This window comes from Scyliorhinus canicula, chromosome 24 (genome assembly GCF_902713615.1).
Source record: "Scyliorhinus canicula chromosome 24, sScyCan1.1, whole genome shotgun sequence".
In the NCBI taxonomy this organism is placed as follows: Eukaryota; Metazoa; Chordata; class Chondrichthyes; order Carcharhiniformes; family Scyliorhinidae; genus Scyliorhinus; species Scyliorhinus canicula.
The window spans coordinates 23817996-23834534 of NC_052169.1; the positions used below are offsets into that span (position 1 = coordinate 23817996).

Sequence of the window (16539 nt, forward strand, 5' to 3'; positions counted from 1 at the left end):
CACAAGGTCATGCTGCAGCTGTACATAACTCTGGTGCGGCCACTCCTGGAGTACTGCGTGCAGTTCTGGTCACCACATTATAGGAAGGATGTGGAAGCTTTGGAAAGGGTTCAGAGGAGATTTACTAGGATGTTGCCTGGTATGGAGGGAAGGTCTTACGAGGAAAGGCTCAGGGACTTGAGGTTGTTTTCGTTAGAGAGAAGGCTGGGAGGTGACTTAATAGAGACATATAAGATAATCAGAGGGTTAGATAGGGTGGACAGTGAGAATCTCTTTCCTCGGATGGTGATGACCAACACAAGGGGACATAGCTTTAAATTGAGGGGTAGTAGATATAGGACAGATGTCAGAGGCAGTTTCTTTACTCAGAGAGTAGTAGGGGTGTGGAACGCCCTGCCTGTAACAGTAGTAGACTCGCCAACTTTAAGGGCATTTAAGTGGTCACTGGATAGACATATGGATGCAAATGGAATAGTGTAGGTCAGATAGGCTTCAGATGGTTTCACAGGTCGGCGCAACATCGAGGGCCGAAGGGCCCGTACTGCGCTGTAATGTTCTATGTTCTATGTAATGAGGTCAGGAGCTGAGTGACCCTGGCGGAACCCAAACTGAGTGTCTGTGAGCAGGAGCTCACTCACCTAATTCCGCTTGCCAGTCTTGCCGACAACACCTTCCATCACTTTGCTGATGATGGAGAGTAGACTGATAGGGTGGTAATTGGCTGGGCTGGTTATGTCCTGTTTCTTGTGTACAGGACACACCTGGGCAATTTTCCACATTGCCGGGTAGATGCCAGTGTTGTGGCTGTACTGGAACAACTTGGCTAGGGGTGCGGCAAGTTCTGGAGCACAGGTCGTCAGTACCATTGCCGAAATATTGTCAGGGCCCAGAGCCTTTGCAGCATCCAGTGCCTTCAGCCGTTTCTTGATATCACGCGGACTGAATCAAATTGACTGAAGATTGACATCTATGATGCTGGGGACCTCCCAAGGAGCCCGAGGCGGATCATCCACTCAGTACTTTTGGCTGATGATGCTACGACTGCTTCAGCCTTGTCTTTTGCACTGATGTCCTGGACTCCCCAATCATTGAGGGTGGGGATATTTGTAGATCCTTCACCTTCAGTGAGTTTTTTAATTGTCCACCACATTCCACGACTGGATATAGCAGGACTGCAGAGTTTAAATCTGATCCATTGATCCAAGAATAAGAGGGTGTTTCTTTCAAGAAGGGATGAGGGGTAGGGTTCTCCTGACAGACATGGAGCTCGAGGGTTATGGGGGTGGTGGGGGGTCAGGAAAATTGAGGCCACAACCAGATCAGCCATGAATCTTAAGTTCAATATTCCTATGCTCCTAGCTTTCCCAAACATCTCTTCACATCGTAATGAAGCTCAGGATGTGAAAATCTTAAAGATTTAAAAAGAAATCAAAGACATTTATCGGCCTGGATGTTCCTATTCTAAACCTACGACATTATTACCAAGTGTCCATCCGACTCTCCACCGTCAGCCTTATGTGACTCATGTGTCCGGGTCTCAGGCTCTGTCAAAGGGGAGGCCTGCACTAGGACATGCCTGTTCCTAACGAGAGCCACCAATAGAGGTCAGCTGGATAAAGGCAGGTGCAGCACACTGGACCTCAGACCATCAGACATAGGAGCAGAATTAGGCCACTCGCCCCATCGAGTCTGCTCCGCCATTCAATCATAGCTGATATGTTTCTTCCCCATTCTCCTGCCTTCTCCCATAACCCCATAACCCCTGATCCCCGTATTAATCAAGAACCTATCTATCCAAGAACGTTCCACGGTAGCATGGTGGTTAGCATAAATGCTTCACAGCTCCAGGGTCCCAGGTTCGATTCCCGGCTGGGTCACTGTCTGTGCGGAGTCTGCACGTCCTCCCCGTGTGTGCATGGGTTTCCTCCGGGTGCTCCGGTTTCCTCCCACTGTCCAAAGATGTGCGGGTTAGGTGGATTGGCCATGGTAAATTGCCCGTAGTGTCCTAAAAAGTAAGGTTAATGGGGGGGTTGTTGGGTTACGGGTATAGGGTGGATACGTGGGTTTGAGTAGGGTGATCATTGCTCGGCACAACATCAAGGGCCTGTTCTGTGCTGTACTGTTCTATGTTCTATCTCTGTCTTAAAAACACTCAGTGATATGGCCTCCACAGCCTTCTGTGGCAAAGAGTTCCACAGATTCACCAGCCTCTGGCTGGAGAAATTCCATCTCATCTCTGTTTTAAAGGATCGTCCCTTTAGTCTGAGATTGTGTCCTCTGGTTCTAGTTTTTCTGACAAGTGGAAACATCCTCTCCACGTCCGCTCTATCCAGGCCTCGCAGTATCCTGTAAGTTTCAATAAGATCCCGCCTCATTCTTCTAAACTCCAACGGGTACAGACCCAGAGTCCTCAACCGTCCCCCTCATATGACAATCTCTTCATTCCAGGGATCATTCTTGTGAACCTCATCAACGTAAGGGGGGGATAAGATTGACCTTTGACCTCTCCTGCTGGTGGGATCATCCAGTCCCTCAAGGTCAAGGGGCATTTGAATGGGCCGCTGCACGAATACATGAAAGATCCTGAGGGAATCTTGCAGGGCCGAAAAGGCTCAGTGAAGGACGGCTGCAAAGGGATGCAGGTGGGCTAGGTGAGTGGGCAAGGATCTGGCAAATGCGGGGGGGGGGGGGGGGGGGGGGGGGGGGGGGGGGGGGAATGCGGGCAATAACGAGGCCTGGGGGGCGACAGCAAGGACCTGCTGTCTGCAAACCACAAACAGTTAAATGACCAGCAGCACGAAAATGTGCAAAGGTCCTCCATCTAGGAATGGAGTCCCCGATCCCCGAGTTTCCCGGCTGCGATGTCCAACCATGAGCAGGTTAGCTGGATTGGCCACGCTAAATTGCCACCTTCGTGTGCAAAGGTCAGGTGCTCTTTCGGAGGGTCGGTGCAGACTCGATGGGCCAAATGGCCTCCATCGGCCCCGGAGGGATTCTAAGCACGTCATTCGCAGGTGGCGGGATTCCCTCTTCACGCTGCTTGTCATCAGGTTTCCCAAGCGGCCAGGGAACCTATGGGAGGGGGTGCGCGACCAGCGGGAACAGAGATCCCGGAGGACCGGACAATTCCGGCCTCGAGTTTCCAATATGTCAGTGGGAGGAGTGCACAGCCCTTCAGAGACAGCCAATCAGCATACAGAAAACTGAGCTCTGCCCATATGGGCCAATAGAGTGGACACCAGCTCCGAATTCCAGGAAGGATGGGTTTGGCGGACTGAGAACGTGAGCTCAATGAATTAACGCTCACAGTGAATCATCGTACAGACCTACCCCAATAGCCCATATGTTTTAATTAGTCATTCACTGGCTGTTTAATCAGGACAAAAGCAGCTGACAGCTGCCAAGCTGTTTGCTTTACACCATAGCAGTTGTGAATTTGCAGCCGTAACAAGCGGCCTGGTTTATTCTTAATACCGTAGAGTGATTTATCATCTCTACTCATCTTCAGCAACATGCCTCACTAAATCCTTCTGCTTGTATTAAATCCCTGTATTGATTCAGCAACAACAATATCAGGGCATTGTGCAGCCGTCCTCCTGGGGCTGAAAATAAAAACACAAAAGCTTCATTTAGCCCCTTGAAGCTTGGCCTTCCAGCAGGCAGACCCGGAGCTCCGATCAGTCACACTTCCGCCCAACCCGAGCTCACTTTATCTCTGCCTCTGAGTTCCACTAATTGTTTGGCAGTCTTTGGGTGAAACAGTTTCTGTTAACAGGGGCGGCACGGTGGCACAGCGGTTAGCTGTGAAACCCACCCAGACACGGCGAGAATGTGCAGACTCCGCAGACAGTGACCCAAGCCGGGAAGCGAACCCGGGTCCCTGGCGCTGTGAAGCAACAGTGCTAACCGCTATGCTACTGTGCCGCCCCAGTATCCTGTAAATTTCAATAAGATCCTCCCTCATCCTTCTATACTCCAACGAGTACAGACCCAGAGTCCTCAAATATGCAGGTTAGGTGGATTGGCCATGCGAAAATTGCCCCTTAGTGTCCAAAGATGTGCAGGTTTGATGGTGTTACGGGGACAGGGTGGAGGACTGGGCCGAGGTAGGGTCGGGTTGGTGCGGACTTGATGGGCTGAATGGCCTCCTTCAACACTGTTTGGATTCTATGGAATATCCGTTCTTAGTTTAGAACATAGAACATAGAACAGTACAGCACAAAACAGGTCCTTCGGCCCTCAATGTTGTGCCGAGCCATGATCACCCTGCTCAAACCCACGTATCCTCCCTATACCCGTAACCCAACAACCCCCCCCCCCCCAACCTTACTTTTTAGGACACTACGGGCAATTTAGCATGGCCAATCCACCTAACCCGCACATCTTTGGACTGTGGGAGGAAACCGGAGCACCCGGAGGAAACCCACGCAGACACGGGGAGGACGTGCAGACTCCGCACAGACAGTGACCCAAGCCGGGAATCGAACCTGGGACCCTGGAGCTGTGAAGCATTTATGTTAACCACCATGCTACCGTGCTGCCCCCAAATGGGTTTACATTTTACCCATTTTGTTTCACTAGTTAGATCTCGCCCTTGGGTAGCAAGATCCCCACGGAGTCAGAAGATGGTGGATCTGGGCGCCACTCCAGAGCCTTGAACACGCACTGACCCTCCGCTGCAGAGCTGAGGGAGTGCAGCACTGTCGGAGGTGGCACTGTGGTGCTATTTTTGGAGGGATTTGGGGTTTTCCCTGGTGCTCTGGACAATATTTATCCCTCAGTCAACATCACTGGTATCAGGGGCTGCGTTCTCCAATAATGGGGCAATGTCCCCATGCCAGCGTTAAAACACGGGCGTTTCACTCTGGACTTTCCTTAATAAAGTCCAGAGTGATTCTCCTCCCTGCAGGGGGCTAGCAGGTCGGGGCCCTGCACTTCTGGTCGGGGGTTCCCGCAAGCGCACGGCGGCAGCCGCCCCATGTCACATGGCGGACTCACACAGCGGGTCGGTGCTGCCCAATCGCTTGCCTGGCCATCTGTGAGGGCCCCCAGGGTGAAGGACCCCCCCCCCCCCCCCCCCCCCCCCCCCCCCGCCCCCCCACCAGGGCGGCTGCAGGCTGAGTCAGCCGACAGGCAAAGCGTGGTTAGAACCCCGCCGTTGGGCACCCGGCCAGTTTTCCTGGGAGAATCGCCGGGGGGCTCTCTGTCAATGGCCCCCTACCCGCTCCGCGCGGACTGGAGAATCGCGGGAGTGGCGTTGGACCGGATTCGGCGTAAACAGCCATTCTCTGTCCCCGTGTCGATCGTGATTTCGGCGGGAAGGCTCGGAGAATCCCGCCCATTAACCCAAGGGGGTGGGGGAGTGACAGAAAACGCCGACCCACCGATCCTGCAACATTTATCCTGGGACTTCCCTGGGAACGTCACCTGGAGAGAGTGAGTACGGTGTTTGCTAGGCTTCCTGATTGGACAACTTAGAAGAATCACCAGAGGAGAGGGAGTGTTTGGTCACGGGAACCTCGCTCGGAGTTTCCCCTTGGTCTGAATGAGAAATGGAAGGAGATCAAGGGAGGCATGGTGGCACAGTGGTTAGCACGCTGCTAGACAGCGCCAGGGGCCCGGGGTCAATTCTGGCCTTGGGTCACTGTCAGTGTGGAGTTTGCATGTTCTCCCCGTGTCTGTGTGGGTTTCCTCCGGGTGCTCCGGTTTCCCACCTCAAGCGTTGACCATGCTAAATTGCCCCTTAGTGTCCAAAATATATGCAGGTTAGGTGGGGTTTGGGAATGCAGGGATAGTGTGGGGGAGTTGGCCTAGAGAGGGTGTTCTTTTGAAAGGTCAGTGCAGACTTGATGGGCCGAATGGCACTGGAGGGTGGTGGAAAGCCCCACCGCTGATCCGCGGGCTGGGGGCACTGCTGGGGGGGGTGGGGGGTCCAGGGTGCACAAGCCAGCCAAAGAGGTGCACTATTTCCCAGGCTGGGTCCGTGAGTGGCCGGCGCCATGTTGCACAGCGTAGCCGCTGCAGGCCGCCACCGTGCGCATGCGCAGCCACGGTCCTGGCAATTCTCCGGGCCATATTGGCAGTTGGAGCCGGGGTGCTCTATGCTGCCTTGATCCTTGATGCTAGCCCCTTGGCAAATGGAGGATCGGTGGCCGTTCTACGCCATTTTTCCTGTTGTAAAGCTCCACCGTTCCCACGCCGGCGTGGGGATATAGCCTCAAAATCAGAGAATCAGCCCTTTAACTTTTTCAGCTCCAGTTTAATCACCTCCCCCCCCCCCCCCCCCCGGCTTAAGAGCCAGTGCAATTTATAGTACTGTTCATTAGCTCCCTCTAGTGGCTAGGTTTCGCATAACATTAACTCATCACATGCTGTGCATTTGTATAATGTCACAGTTGGGATAGGGCGGGGGAGAGTGGCCGAGGTAAGACACTCTTTCCGAGGGTCGGTGCGGACTCGATGGGCCAAAGGGCCTCCTTCTGCCCTGCAGGTATTAGAATATTTTATGTTCTGTGTTCTAAATTGAGCGAGGGAGTGTTCTTCTAACCTGAGTTCATTGAAGATAGTTGAATTTCGAAGCATGTCGAGGGGAGTCCAACTTCATAAATAACTCAATTTCCCAATTACGGCTCAGAGTGGCTTCGAAATTCCACTGATTTCGGCCTCTAACCGATTTTGACACCAAGCCCGAGGGGCTGTTTAGCACTGGGCTAAATCGCTGGCTTTGAAAGCAGACCCAGGCAGGCCAGCAGCACGGTTCCCGTACCAGCCTCCCCCGAACAGGCACCGAAATGTGGCGACCAGGGGCTTTTCACAGTAACTTCATTTGAAGCTACTCATGACAATAAGCGATTTTCATTTCATTTCATTTCACATGGATAACACGGATTCAGCAGTGCTGTAAAACCAATTTTGGCAGCTTTACTCCTCATGACCTTAAACGAGAATGCGTTGAAAATGAGTTAAAATGTGTATTTTCTAACTTGCAGTCTCATTGAGACCGAGCGGCAGGGCTGTGGGGGATGGAGACCTTTATCCGGATCGTGTTTCAGACCTCCTCCTTGAATATTTATTCGCGGTTTCTGTAGGAAGTCATTGATATTCTACTCGAACAGATTATGTTGCCGCGGTTTCCAGTTCCAGTCTCACAATAAAATCTTTCCCAATCGGAGCAATGTGCATTCCCTTGGTCTACAGGAGCACGTGGGAGGTGTAATCACTGTTGAAACTTTAAACCTGTTTCTCTTTCAGAATTTACAGAATTTACAGTGCAGAAGGAGGCCATTTGGCCCATCGAGTCTGCACCGGCCCTCTGAAAGAGCACCCCACCCAAGCCCACACCTCCACCCTATCCCCATAACCCAGCAACCCGACCCAACACTAAGGGCAATTTTGGACACTAAGGGCAATTTAGCATGGCCAATCCACCTAACCCGCAAATCTTTGGACTGTGAGAGGAAACCGGAGCACCGGAGGAAACCCACGCACAGACGGGGAGAACGTACAGACAGTGACCCAAGCCGGGAATCGAACCCGGGACCCTGGAGCTGTGAAGTAATTGTGCTAACCACTGTGCTACTGTGCTGCCCTCAAACCACTTTTGAAATAGGTGAGAGAGGGGAATCATTCAGTCCCAGCACATCAGTGACAAACTGATATCATGCCCAATATATACTGCCTATCAAATGGTGATGGCCAATTTACCAGAAAAATTGCACAGGCAAGTTACCACTTCGTCTGAAATCAGAAATAGTTTCGCTGCCCCCAGTTACAAAATGACGGTTGCGTCATTTTCGCAAGGGGCAACAAAAGGAGTCCGCAACGAGGTGTAGAGAAAACAAAACTTTCTTTATTTAACTCCTTAGTTGTTATGTTCAGCTCCAGCAGTTCTCCACTGGGTCTTCTCTGGTCGATGCCTGACTGGCCGACTCCACTAAACTGAGGCACACAAACTGTGTTAAAGGTCCCCCGCCCCGGTATCGGGAGAGCTCGTATTGTGTGAGCTCCACGGATCAGTGGATCATCCCTACCTTCCCCTGAGACGCGTGCGGGTTGTAACAGTGGCATTCGATACTCACTGTGGCTGAATTAGAGAGATAACTTGGCTAACAAGGAGGGTGTCAATGTTCTGTCTGCCGATCCTATCACGATCCCTCCTTTTGGGAGAGGTTGGGAAAGTTGGGCGATCACAGAGATTAAACGCCTTTACTGAGGTATGTCATTAAGCCAAGAATTGGCGACCTCCCTCACATGCAGGGTAGCTGGTGAGCGTCATTGGAACGTGTGGAGGGCACTTTGACAAACTTTGACATTTTTACAAGCCTACCTGATGCTTGAACAGTTTGTAAATTTGCCGACATAAAACCGCTTAATAATATCCATTAAAAAAGATGCACATGGGATGGCAGGGTGGGGCAGTGGTTAGCACTGCTGCCTCACGGTGCCGAGGACCCGGGTTCGATCCCGGGTCACTGTCCGTGTGGAGTTTGCACATTCTCCCCCCTGTCTGTGTGGTTCTCACCCCCACAACCCAAAAAGATGTGCAGGCTAGGTGGATTGGCCACGCTGAATTGCCCCTTAATTGGAAAAAAAGGAAGAATTGGGTACTCTAAATTGATTAAAAAAAGATGCACAATGGTAGGAGATGATCAAATATGCGCCACTGACAATTGAAGTTATTTGACAATAATTCAGACATTTTTGAACTGATGGATAGAATTACCAATCTGAGCTCAGGAAAATGATTCACAACATTCATAAATTCATCAGATAAGGGAGCAGAATTAGGCCATTTGGCCCATCGAGTCCGCTCCGCCATTCGATCATGGCTGATCTCATCCTGGCCTTAACTCCACCATCTTGCCCGTTCTCCAGAACCCTTCAACCCCATTACCAATTAAAAATCAGTCTAACTCCTCAAATGTACTCACTGGGCGGGATTCTCTGGCCGTGTCCAACCGAAGAATCCTGCCCCAGGTCAATGGACTTCTCCATCGTTCGCATCTGGCCCGCGGCGTTCTTGCGCCGGGCGGAGCGGAAGAATTCAGCCCATTGTCGCCGCATCCTCTGTACTCTGGGGCAGCAAATTCCACCCATTGACAACTCACGGTAGCATGGTGGTTAGCATCAATGCTTCACAGCTCCAGGGTCCCAGGTTCGATTCCCGGCTGGGTCACTGTCTGTGTGGAGTCTGCACGTCCTCCCCGTGTGTGCGTGGGTTTCCTCCGGGTGCTCCGGTTTCCTCCCACAGTCCAAAGATGTGCGGGTTAGGTGGATTGGCCATGATAAATTGCCCGTAGTGTAAGGTTAATGGGGGGATTGTTGGGTTACGGGTATATGGGTTACGTGGGTTTAAGTAGGGTGATCATTGCTCGGCACAACATCGAGGGCCGAAGGGCCTGTTCTGTGCTGTACTGTTCTGTTCTATTCTATTCTTTGGGAAAAGTGGTTTCTCCTCAAATCTGTTTTAAATTTCATCCCTCTTATCCTAACACTAGGACTTCTCATTCTAGAATGCAGACATTTGGATTGAATGGAATATTTAAAGGAAATATCTTTTGAACTAAGAGTCTCGAACTTTGGAAATGCTTGTTGCAATATTTGCTTCATGCAGATGCCTGTTCATCGAGACCAACCCAGCACTTGTCGTTCAGTGCTTTCTCCATACGTAACCTCGACTAGTCCTACACCTTGCTCCCCAGACCGTTAATGTTTCTTTTTAAAGCAACTTGTCTTGAACATCGATATATAGGAGCAGGAGGAGGCCATTCAGCCCCTCAATGCTTCACCTCCTCGGTTCTACCATCCTGGCCTGCTGCCCCAATAAAGTTAGGTCACAGATCAGACATGACCTCATTGAATGGCGGGACAGGCTCGAGGGGCTGAATGGCCTCCTCCTGTTCCTGTGTGATAGGCTCGAGGGACTGAATGGCCTCCTCCTGTTCCTATAGTTTTTTAAAAATAAATTTAGAGTACCCAATTCATTTTTCCAATTAAGGGGCAATTTAGCGTGGCCAATCCACCTTCCCTGCACACCTTTTGGGTTGTGGGGGCAAAACCCACGCAAACACGGGGAGAATGTGCAAACTCCACACGGACAGTGAGCCGGGATCGAACCTGGGACCTCGGCGCCATGAGGCTGTAGCGCTAACCACTGCGCCACCGTGCTGCCCTGTTCCGATGTTTCTATCTCATTGCTCCTTGCGGGAACTTGTTCTGCAAATTAACTGCTGTGATTTCTTGTCTTGCCACAATGGCAACACTCCAAACGTAACCCATTGGCCGAGACGTGGGATGTAAACAGTTTGCTATCAGTGCCTGCCACATTCCCTTTTCTACCTGAACGTGTCTTTACTTCATTAGCAACCCTTCTGCCTGGCACTTCCTCAAAAGTCTCTTTGAAAATCCATACCCGTAGCTGCGGAACATTTTCTTTCCCGGCCAGCTTACTCAAGCTTCCTGAGTATGCAACCCAAACAGTTTGATGTCACCTACCTTGCAGCCTTCGCAAGTAATAACACCATAATGGATTCCCGACGATTTATCTCCACAGATCTTGCATGGGATAATTTCAATTTGAGCTGCAGACAAAAACAAAGGCAGTGTTTAATCACAATTTACTTTTTTTTTAATCCTCGGAAAGCATTCCCAACAATCTGCTAAACATTGAAACTGCATTGTGAAGCATAAGTCGCTGGCTTTCTGAATTTATCATCCACGGTAGCATTGTGGATAGCACAATTGCTTCACAGCTCCAGGGTCCCAGGTTCGATTCCCAGCTTGGGTCACTCTGCGCGGAGTCTGCACAGCCTCCTCGTGTGTGCGTGGGTTTCCTCCGGGTGCTCCGGTTTCCTCCCACAGTCCAAAGATGTGCAGGTTAGGTGGATTGGCCATGATAAATTGCCCTCAGTGTCCAAAATTGCCCTTAGTGTTGGGTGGGGTTACTGGGTTATGGGGATAGGGTGGAGGTGTTGACCTTGGGTAGAGTGCTCTTTCCAAGAGCCGGTGCAGACTCGATGGGCCAAGTGGCCTCCTTCTGCACTGTAAATTCTATGATAATCTATGATAAGATCTTTAGTCTAATGCAGAACACCCTGAGAAACAGTGCTGGTCCCATTCAGTGAAGGTGACTTCTAGTTTCTTAGTTACATTAGACTGAATTTAGTAACAAAATAATGCTAGAATTTGCTAGAATTTAGAATGTTTAGGGGGTGATCTGATCGAAGTGGCAAGGTGGCACAGTGGTTAGCACTGCTGCCTCACAGCGCCAGGTGGATTGGCCATCCAAAACTGTCCCTTGGTGTTTATAAGGTGTATAGGTAGGTTAGGTAAAGATGTTGTTGGGATAGGGCGGGGGGAGCTGGCCTGGGTGGAGTGCTCATTCGGAGGGTCGGTGTCGACTCAATGGGCCAAATAGCCTAATTCTGCATTTTGAATGAGGTGTAACGGGGGTTTTAACAGAATAAGTATTGCTGTAAAGTTTCATTGGATGAAAGAGTAGTTTATATGTGCGGAATGTCAACTTTCTCCATTCTGACGAAAAATATTTGCAATAGAATATCAAGTTGGCGTGTAACATTTTTAGCTACTAGCTTAATTCCATGCATATGTGTTAATCATTTATTTCGCTAGTTGTAACTTTTTTAACTATAGTTTCGTGATTTAACCACCTGGTTTGCTGTCTGTGACAATACGTCAATGTGATTGGTTGCTTATCTGCTTGATGACATCACTGTGCTGGATGCCTGTCCTTGGACTCGGCACCAGACTTAAACCGCACTTGGGGAAGAGAAAGTCCACTTCACAGCGATTACCAGCTCTTATATCACAACTGACTAAAACATTTCGCCCAACGAACACTGTAACATTCTGTTTACCCGTGTGCCCATACACATGGGGTTGTTCTGTCAGAATTGCAGACTGTTGTTTACAGCATCCCCACAGAACCACAGAATTCCTACAGAGCAGAAGGAGGCCATTCGGCCCATCGAATCTGCGCCGACCCTCTGAAAGAGCACCCTACCTCGGCCCACTCCCCCGCCCTACCCCCACAACCCAGCCTAACCTACACATCTTTGGACTGTGGGAGGAAACCGGAGCACCCGGAGGAAACCCACGCAGACACGGGGAGAACGTGCAGACTCCACACAGACTGTCACCCGAGGCCAGAATTGAACCGGGGTCCCTGGCGCTGTGAGGCAGCAGTGCTAACCACCGTGCCACCCCACAAATCTTTTAACTTTTTAAACTGTGACAATCCGGTTCCCCCCCCCCACACACATAAGGAAAAACCATCCTCAGCATCGACCCTGTCAAATCCTCAGGGGACAGGATGGAGGCGTGGGCCTTGGGTAGGGTGCTCATTCCAAGGGCCAGTGCCGACTCGTTGGGCCGAATGGCCTCCTTCTGCACTGTAAATTCTATGATTCTATGTTAGTTTCAATAAAAATCGCATCTCTCGCTTTTCCTGCAGTTTCACGGGGAGATCAGGAGGTGGCAGCTTTGCTCTGAGATTTGCTGCAGTTATTCCAAGCCTTCGATTTAGCTCTAACTCAAATAGGCTCGGGGCGAAGTGTAAGTAGATGCGATCCAGTCATTTGCAACACATAAATGAATAACGTTCTACGCTAACCCAGGTTTAATTTTGGAACATTTCTGATTCGAGGGCGGCCCATGTCACAGATTTAACCCAGGTGGCGGCCATCTTCGAAAGGACAGGTTTGAAGGTTGCAGGCGGCGCCAATACAACTCAGGATCACTGATGGTTCCTTCAGTGTTTGACTTGCTGCAGGGAACTCAATGGTGTCCATGACAGAGTTCAGCAGCTGTTACTGCTGCTATCTCCTCCAGCGTGACCCGTTACCAAGCGTATCTGACTAACACGATCAGGTCCACCACAGCGTACGGCCCCAGGTTGTGAAGTTGCGTTTCCCTCTTCCCAGTTCCAGGCTGACCCCTGTTGCTGGAGCTGAGGGTTTAGTTTGCTGTCTGTCTCAGTTTGACTGGAAAGAGCAGGGTGGGGGGTGGGGGTGGGTGGGGGGGTGGGGGTGGGGGGGGTGGGGGTGGGGGGGGGGTGGGGGTGGAGAGATAGAAATCTTGCTGTTATAATAATAATCTTCATTATTGTTACAAGTAGGTTTACATGAACACTGCAATGAAGTTACTGTGAAAAGCCCCTAGTCGCCACATTCCGGCGCCTGTTCGGGCACACTGAGGGAGAATTCAGAATGCCCAATTCACCTAACAGCAGGTCTTTGGACTGTGGGAGGAAACCGGAGCACCCGGAGGAAACCCACACAGGCACAGGGTGAACGTGCAGACTCCACACAGGCAGTTACCCAAGCTGGGAATCGAACATGGGACCCTGGCGCTGTGAAGCCACAGTGCTAACCACTCTGATTCAGCTATAACGGGCAATCGATTTAATCCTATCAACACGTTTGTCAGAAGCAGTCCTCGACCAACCAGTCTTGTGCCCCGTGTATCAACCTACTGTACATACCGCCACACAGGCTGTAACGCTGCCACACTGCAGACACACCGAGAGTGGCCGCAGCCACTCAACACAACTGATTAGAACAAAAATGCACACGGGGCCAACGTGACTTATGTCACATTCCAGAACGTGGAGAATGTACAGGTCAACAGTCAAATCTATGACTGATGGAGTGCGGGTGCACTGTCAGAGGGTCAGTACCGAGGGAGCCCTGCACTGTCAGAGGGTCAGTACTGAGGGAGTGCCGCACTGTCAGAGGGTCAGTACTGAGGGAGTGCTGCATTGTCAGAGGGTCACTACTGAGGGAGTGCTGCACTGTCAGAGGGTCAGTACTGAGGCAGTGCCGCATTGTCAGAGGGTCAGTACTGAGGGAGTGCTGCACTGTCAGAGGGTCAGTACCGAGGGAGCCCTGCACTGTCAGAGGGTCAGTACTGAGGGAGCCCTGCACTGTCAGAGGGTCAGTACCGAGGGAGCCCTGCACTGTCAGAGGGTCAGTACTGAGGGAGTGCTGCACTGTCAGAGGGTCAGCACTGAGGGAGTGCTGCACTGTCAGAGGGTCAGTACTGAGGGAGTGCTGCACTGTCAGAGGGTCAGTACTGAGGCAGTGCCGCATTGTCAGAGGGTCAGTACTGAGGGAGCGCCGCACTGTCAGAGGGTCAGTACTGAGGGAGTGCTGCACTGTCAGGGGGTCAGTACTGAGGGAGAGCTGCACTGTCAGAGGGTCAGTGCTGAGGGAGTGCTGCACTGTCAGAGGGTCAGTACTGAGGGAGCGCCGCACTGTCAGAGGGTCAGTACTGAGGGAGTGCTGCACTGTCAGAGGGTCAGTCTGAGGGAGTGCTGCACTGTCAGAGGGTCAGTACTGAGGGAGTGTCGCACTGTCAGAGGGTTAGTTCTGAGAGAGTGCTGCACTGTAAGAGGGTCAGTACTGAGGGAATGCTGCACGTCAGAGGATCAGTACTGAGGGAGCGCCGCACTGTCAGAGGGTCAGTACTGAGGTAGTGTCGCACTGTCAGAGGGTTAGTTCTGAGGGAGTGCTGCACTGTCAGAGGGTCAGTACTGAGGGAGCACCACACTGTCAGAGGGTCAATACTGAGGGAGAGCTGCACTGTCAGAGGGTCAGTACTGAGGGAGCGCCGCACTGTCAGGGGGTCAGTACTGAGGGAGTGCCGCACTGTCAGAGCGTCAGTACTGAGGGAGTGCTGCACTGTCAGAGGGTCAGTACTGAGGGAGCGCCGCACTGTCAGAGGTCAGTACTGAGGGAGTGCTGCACTGTCAGAGCGTCAGTACTGAGGGGTGCTGCACTATCAGAGGGTCAGTACTGAGGGAGCACCACACTGTCAGAGGGTCAATACTGAGGGAGAGCTGCACTGTCAGAGGGTCAGTACTGAGGGAGCGCCGCACTGTCAGGGGGTCAGTACTGAGGGAGTGCTGCACTGTCAGAGGGTCAGTACTGAGGGAGCGCCGCACTGTCAGAGGTCAGTACTGAGGGAGTGCTGCACTGTCAGAGGGCCAGTACCGAGGGAGCCCTGCACTGTCAGAGGGTCAGTACTGAGGGAGTGCTGCACTGTCAGAGGGTCAGTACTGAGGGAGTGCTGCACTGTCAGAGGGTCAGTACTGAGGGAGTGTCACACTGTCAGAGGGTTAGTTCTGAGGGCGTGCTGCACTCTAAGAGGGTCAGTACTGAGGGAATGCTGCACGTCAGAGGGTCAGTACTGAGGGAGTGCTGCACTGGCAGAGGGTCAGTACTGAGGGAGTGCTGCACTGTCAGAGGGTCAGTACTGAGGGAGTGCTGCACTGTCAGAGGTTCAGTACTGAGGGAGTGCTGCACTGTCAGAGGGTCAGTACTGAGGGAGTGCCGAACTGTCAGAGGGTCAGTACTGAGGGAGTGCCGCACTGTCAGAGGGTCAGTACTGAGGGAGTGCTGCACCGTCAGAGGGTCAGTACTGAGGGAGTGCTGCACTGTCTGTGGGGGCAATAACTCTCTTTATTCTTTCATAGGGTGTGAGCATCACAGGCTAGGCCAGCATTTACTGCTCGTCCCTAATGGGAAGGTGGTGGTGAGCTGTCTTCTTGAACCGCTGCTGTCCATGTGGTATAGGTACACCCACTGTGCTGTTAGGGAGGGAGTTCCAGGATTCTGACCCAAGACAGTGAAGGAACGGCCGGTATATTTCCAAATCAGGGCGGTGAGTGACTTGGAGGGGATCTTGGTGTCCCCAGGTATCTGCTGCCCTTGTCCTTCTAGATGGTAGGTATCATGGATTTGGAAGATGCTGTTTCTTGAAGCTTGTGGACTGCCTTTGGGGGTCAGGAGGTGAGTTACACTCCGCAGGATTCCAAGCCACTGACCTGTTCTGGTAGCCACAGTATTAATGTGGCGAGTCCAGTTCAGTTCTGGTCAATGGTAACCCCCAGGATGTTGATGGTTGGGAATTCAGTGGTTGCTGAACATCAAGGAGAAATTAAAGGTTAAATTCTCTCCTGTTGGACGTCGTCATTGCGGAGCACCTCTGTGGCATGAATGTCACTTGGGCAATTTACCGGTAGATGCCTATGTTGCAGCTGTACTGGAAGCTTGACTGTGGGCATGGCTAATTAGGCAGCACAAACCTTCACTAATATTGTTCACGGTTTGTTAACTAAATGGTTAGGATACATCGGTGAAGGGCATTGTTTAACTAAGAACATGGGGCATGTATAATTAGGGGATGGCTGGGACACTGGGTAGAGTGGGAGCAGAGCTGCGACATTGAACAAGTCAATAGACCTTCTCAGTAAAGAAAGGTTCTGTACCACCAGAGGGGCGGAGCTGAGGAAATGCTGCCCTGTTAGAAAAGCAGGAATGAAGAAGGAGTGCCACATGGTCAGAGATGCTATTTTCGGATCAGAAAATGGCCCCAGTGTTGTGGCCAACAAGCATCTCCCTCAACAAGCATCACGAGATATGGATTAACCCATCATTCTAAAAATTGACAATTCATGCTGCAGCTGTATAGAACCTTAGTTAGGCCACACTTGGAATGTAGTGTTCAATTCTGGTAGCC

The 16539-nt window shown here is 51.5% G+C and overlaps 1 protein-coding gene across 1 annotated transcript in view; it reads right to left on the reverse strand.

Moving 5' to 3' along the window:
- The window catches only part of roraa (RAR-related orphan receptor A, paralog a), a 188952-nt gene that overhangs the window by 59839 nt on the left and 112574 nt on the right, over window positions 1-16539 (reverse strand). The window contains exon 2 of the mRNA XM_038784318.1: window positions 10495-10580. Within this exon, the coding sequence (XP_038640246.1) occupies window positions 10495-10580 (86 nt within the window). The remainder of the gene's footprint in view (window positions 1-10494; window positions 10581-16539) is intronic.